This window comes from Pygocentrus nattereri, chromosome 10 (genome assembly GCF_015220715.1).
Source record: "Pygocentrus nattereri isolate fPygNat1 chromosome 10, fPygNat1.pri, whole genome shotgun sequence".
Taxonomy (NCBI): Eukaryota; Metazoa; Chordata; class Actinopteri; order Characiformes; family Serrasalmidae; genus Pygocentrus; species Pygocentrus nattereri.
In genome coordinates, this window is record NC_051220.1 from 177501 (window position 1) to 182552 (window position 5052).

General features: G+C 45.6%; 1 protein-coding gene across 2 annotated transcripts in view; it reads right to left on the reverse strand.

Moving 5' to 3' along the window:
- Positions 1-2872, reverse strand: part of greb1 (growth regulating estrogen receptor binding 1) — a 51971-nt gene extending 49099 nt beyond the window's left edge. For both annotated transcript variants that reach the window (XM_017720325.2, XM_017720324.2), the window contains exon 1: positions 2704-2872. In XM_017720325.2, the coding sequence (XP_017575814.1) occupies positions 2704-2853 (150 nt within the window). In that variant the 5' untranslated portion in view covers positions 2854-2872. The remainder of the gene's footprint in view (positions 1-2703) is intronic.
- Between the last annotated feature and the right edge of the window lie 2180 nt (positions 2873-5052).

Sequence of the window (5052 nt, forward strand, 5' to 3'; positions counted from 1 at the left end):
TAAACACTCTGCTCTAAAACTCAAATTTATTTCTAAAGTCAGAGATACATGCAGGGCATTATCAGACGAAATGGCACCTAAAGAAAACCTTCCACAGACCTAGCGTTTATTTTATCGTTATCAAGATTACATATTAAAACCCAGAGGACGTGTGGGCTCACTGGCTGACCTTGATAGTAAACTAAATGAGTATATTAGTGACACAGTTACCATGGTTACTATGACCACAACTGCAAAAAAGTTGGAGTCAATGAGTTTTGGACTACAATGAACCATTTTCCCCAAACCGGCCTGACAGACTGAATGATTGAGGTAGCAGTTAAAAGAGTTCTGCTGGTCTTCCTTGCAGTGAGAATAAGAGCTTGATGGATATTTTTAAATCAAGTTTTTCTAGTTTATCTTCACAATCACATATTTCTGAATCTTTGGAAGTCTACGTATGGTTTGCCTCTAATCAGTTCTTTATTGCTTAGCCTTTTAAAAAGGTGATTGTCTGAGTAATCAGCAGTTTATTCCTGCTGACAGTAACGTAGACGTATGATTTACAGTTGTGAACGGCGCGTTTAGCTGAGATCAACGAAGTACTATCTCTCGCCTTTTATGATCCCAGCATCGTCAGTTGATCCTGAGCGTCAGAAAGTCTCCATTCACTCCATCTTCTAGCTCTTTGGTTCAGAGATTGAGGTCAAATGTTGTGGACATCCACTGCTGCTCCCTCTGAGCCTGTGTCCACTTCCACAGGTTAAAAGACCCGTCTGAATTCTCATGTCAGGCTTTCTGAGGAACAGGAGCCTCTAGTCTGGTGCGAGAGTGTGAACTCGGACTCTTTTTGCTCGGCTTCCTGAGTTGTTAGGAAAAATACTTCTCAGTAAATACTTCCAAACAGAATCTAAACCATGGGAAAAGAAACTGGCCCTTATTATGAGATATTAAAATCTGATGAGGCACCGAGCTGCACCTAACACGATCATACGGACACTATAGTCTGTACTGACTCAGCTCTAAACAGCTGAAACTTCTGAAATAAAGTGGGTGATGTGGGTGATTCCAGCAGGCTTGTCTGGCCAAATATGACAGGGATTTACAAAAGTTCTGCATGATTAAATGACTGAGGTGCAAACAAACTCATTCAGAGTGATTTGATATGAATTCCAGAGAAACTTACTAAGTCTCAGTTGTTCACAGCAGCGCTGATGGGAACCAGTGTCTGAAAAGTTCATACATTGGGTCTGAATTTGTTGCCTGACGTGTAAGACGTTGTCTGAGCTACGGTTTCAGCATGAAACATAGTTGTAAGACCCATTCATGGTGGAGAGGTTGTGAGGCAAAACAGTCCCAAAAGAACTTGGATTTATTCCTATTTTACTTCAACGTTGTATATAGAAACTCAGAAGGCATGTAGGTTCACTGGTCAGCGTGGACATTACGTAAAAGCCTTTATTTATTATATAAACGTCACATGCCGTTTCCTCCCAACACCAGCGTAAAGAAAGTCAGTCAAAAGTTTCTCAGTTAATCATTTCATATCACAGCACTCTGAGTGACTTACATCAGAGACTGAATTATGTAGAAATTTCTTCCTAATTTTTCCCTAAACTTTCAGAAACTTTAACGTTAATCTGGCAGCTTTGTTTAAATCTCTTCTGGGTAAACAAAAGGTGGGTCCACTTCACTGAATGACCGTACAGGCTGGTCTAGTGTTGAGTAGTGTTGGGATACAGTTGGAGGCTATTTCTGACTATGGCGATCAGCCAGTGGCTCGTCCTTGGAAGATAAGATTATCTAGGTTTGTAAATGTTGTCTGTGGAGGGAAAGACGGTGAAAAACCCAGATGAACAAACACTCCCACCTACTTCCACCTCCAGCGAGGAAACCAAACCTCTGAAATGACTTATCGACATCATGAGGCACTGATTTCAACCCCAAACCAGTGAGCGAAGGTAAAGCATAACCGTTTAACTTTGAGGCTTTCAGCTGTTTGGATGTGAAATGCTCCATCACAGTGGTGGTGATAGGAACCAGACGTCTGAAGAGTTTAATGCCTCTAAAACCTCTCACAGAAAACTGGAACATGAAAATATATAAAAAAACATCTTTTCCTGATTTTCCACATTATCACCACTATCTACATTATAAAAGGTTCCCTGGTCATTTCAGGCACTGAATAAAGCGGAAACAGCTGGCATTGTGACTCCTGGTCCCCATCAGTCCCACTGTAATGAAAACCAGTGCTTTAGTTTGTCTACAGTGACTGGGTTCATGTCACGTTTAATCAGTTCAATTGCTTTTAAAATCACACCATGCAGACATCCAGACATGCAGCCCAAACAGCAACAGCCCGTTACTCGGTGACTGCAGGGACTTCACTGCAGACTACTGGAGCTGTTCTGAGGTTGTAGACGAGGGTAATAAAACGCCTGCTTTCATTCCTGAGTTACTGAAACGACAGTGTAAATAAAAGCGTCTGAGTTTTGTATGAAGTACAGATGAAGCTGCACTGAGTGGAGGAATCGACGGTTACACAACATCACCACAGTAAAACTGAACTGCAGCTCCGAATCGAGTCCTGTCGGTTTTTAAGAAGCGCGAAACAAACAAAGCGGCACGTCGTGTTTTAGGACTCGGCGCAGGTTTAAAGCGCCCAGCCTGCCAGGCTGAAGGACCAGCAACAGCTTAAAGCCCAGAAAGACGAAGGCGACTCACCTCAGAATCACCGAACACGCGCTCAGCCGCTCCGGGGAGATTTACTGCAGGAGCTCCTGAAGGCTGTAGCTCACATCGCCGGCTCGGAGCCTCCACACGTTCGGACTCATCGACCTTCGGGCGCAGTGTCAGCGTCAACGGGACCCCCATCCCAGCCCATCCCCATCCCCCGCCCCCCGACCCCCAGCTGAGAAGGTCTCGCCCGCCAGAGAACCGCCAAACACAGGAGGTGTGAACACGAGTTACCTCGAGAAACAGACCTGAACTAACTTTATCTGACGGAAGAGACTGACCACCAACCTGAACACCCCGGCCTGACCACCAACCTGAACCCCAGCCTGAACACCAACCTGAACCCTGGTCTGACCACCAACCTGAACCCCGGCCTGGACACCAACCTGAAAACCCCGGCCTGACCACCAACCTGAACCCCGGCCTGACCACCAACCTGAACCCCGGCCTGACCACCAACCTGAACCCCAGCCTGAACACCAACATGAACCCTGGTCTGACCACCAACCTGAACCCCGGCCTGACCACCAACCTGAACCCCGGCCTGAACACCAACCTGAACCCCGGCCTGAACACCAACCTGAACACCAACCTGAACCCCGGCCTGACCACCAACCTGAACCCCGGCCTGACCACCAACCTGAACCCCGGTCTGACCACCAGCCTGAATACCAACCTGAACCCCGGTCTGACCACCAACCTGAACCCCAGCCTGAACACCAACCTAAAACCCCGGCCTGAACCCCAACCTGAACCCTGGACTGAACCCCGGACTGAGCGCTGGGCTGCATGTTAGACACACTTAAAACGCTGTAATAGTGTATAGTTTACGTTATTTTTCCTCAGCCTAAACAGCCTTTCCCTCCCTGTTTCCTACAGACCTCATAAAGAGTCTTCTTAGCTTTGTAGAACAGAACTAAACATAAATAACGGATTTTACTCATCTGTAGTTCTAATGTACTATTAAAGATATAAACCTATTATGAACCTGAATCTAAATGTACATGTAGTTTGTTGTGGTGCTCATTCAGTGGCTTCAGGTAGACAAACCAAAGATTCCTTTATCACCATCTGCTGGACACACCTGTGTATCACACCTGAATAGCTGTGATGAACAGGCCTCTCCTTCTCAGTGCTCTAGACACACACACACACACACACACACACACACACACACACACACACACACACACACACACACACACACACACACACACACACACACACACACACACACACACACACATATCTTCTCCCTCAGGGTCACGGGGCTGCTGGAGTTTTTTGCTCAATTCTGCTGTTAAAAACTACAGGTTCTACACTTTTAAACAGAACCATTTAGCCATGCAAAGAACCGTTTAACTGTTCAGTTGGTTCTTTGAATTGTTCTTTGATTGTAAACACACTCTTAAAACCAAAGTTGAACTTTGATGCCATATAGAATCACTTTTGGTTTCCTGGAACATCAGAACAGCTTTTTGATGCAAGTGATATTTTTGTAAATCTAAAAAAAACATTTTACAGTTGAAAAACCTTGAATTGGTAAAGAACCTGACATTATGTGGAGGTTCTTTAAACTTTAGAGATTCTTCACACTCAGAGTTCTTATTTACAAACGAGATCTGTTCTTCACAGAACCAAAAGTGGTTAGAACTTAGAACCATAGAACCCTTTTATTAAAGAATTGCTTTCTTGAAGGCTGTAGGTGCTCCAATGCCAGTCTACTGTTACTGGGGTGGAAACAAATAGCAAAAGTTTGATTGACATGCCTCTCAGCCAATCACAGTGGTCTCTAAATATTCCTTTCTCCATCAGGTGAGCTCCTCAGAACAAACCTGTGTTGAGAACAGTGCTGAGTTAATTAACCCGAACTGTTAGATTAAGAAGTGGTGGGAATGTGTTGTACCTACTAAATCATTCACTTACCCATCAGCCCACTTACTCACTCACCCACCCACCTACTCACTCACTCCATCACTCACCCACCCACCCTCCCTCCCACCCACTCACTCACTCACTCACTCACTCACTCACTCACTCACTCACTCACTCACTCACTCACCCACCCACCCACTCACTCACTCCATCACTCACCCACCCACCCACCCACCCACTCACTCACTCACTCACTCACTCACCCACCCACTCACTCACTCCATCACTCACCCACCCACTCACTCACTCACTCACTCACTCACTCACTCACTCACTCACTCACTCACTCACTCACCCACTCACACACCCATCCACCCACTCAAACTTCCTCTAGCATCAACATCAGGACAGAAACCACACCGGGAGCTTCATAGCAGGGTTTCCATGGCTGAATAGCTGCAC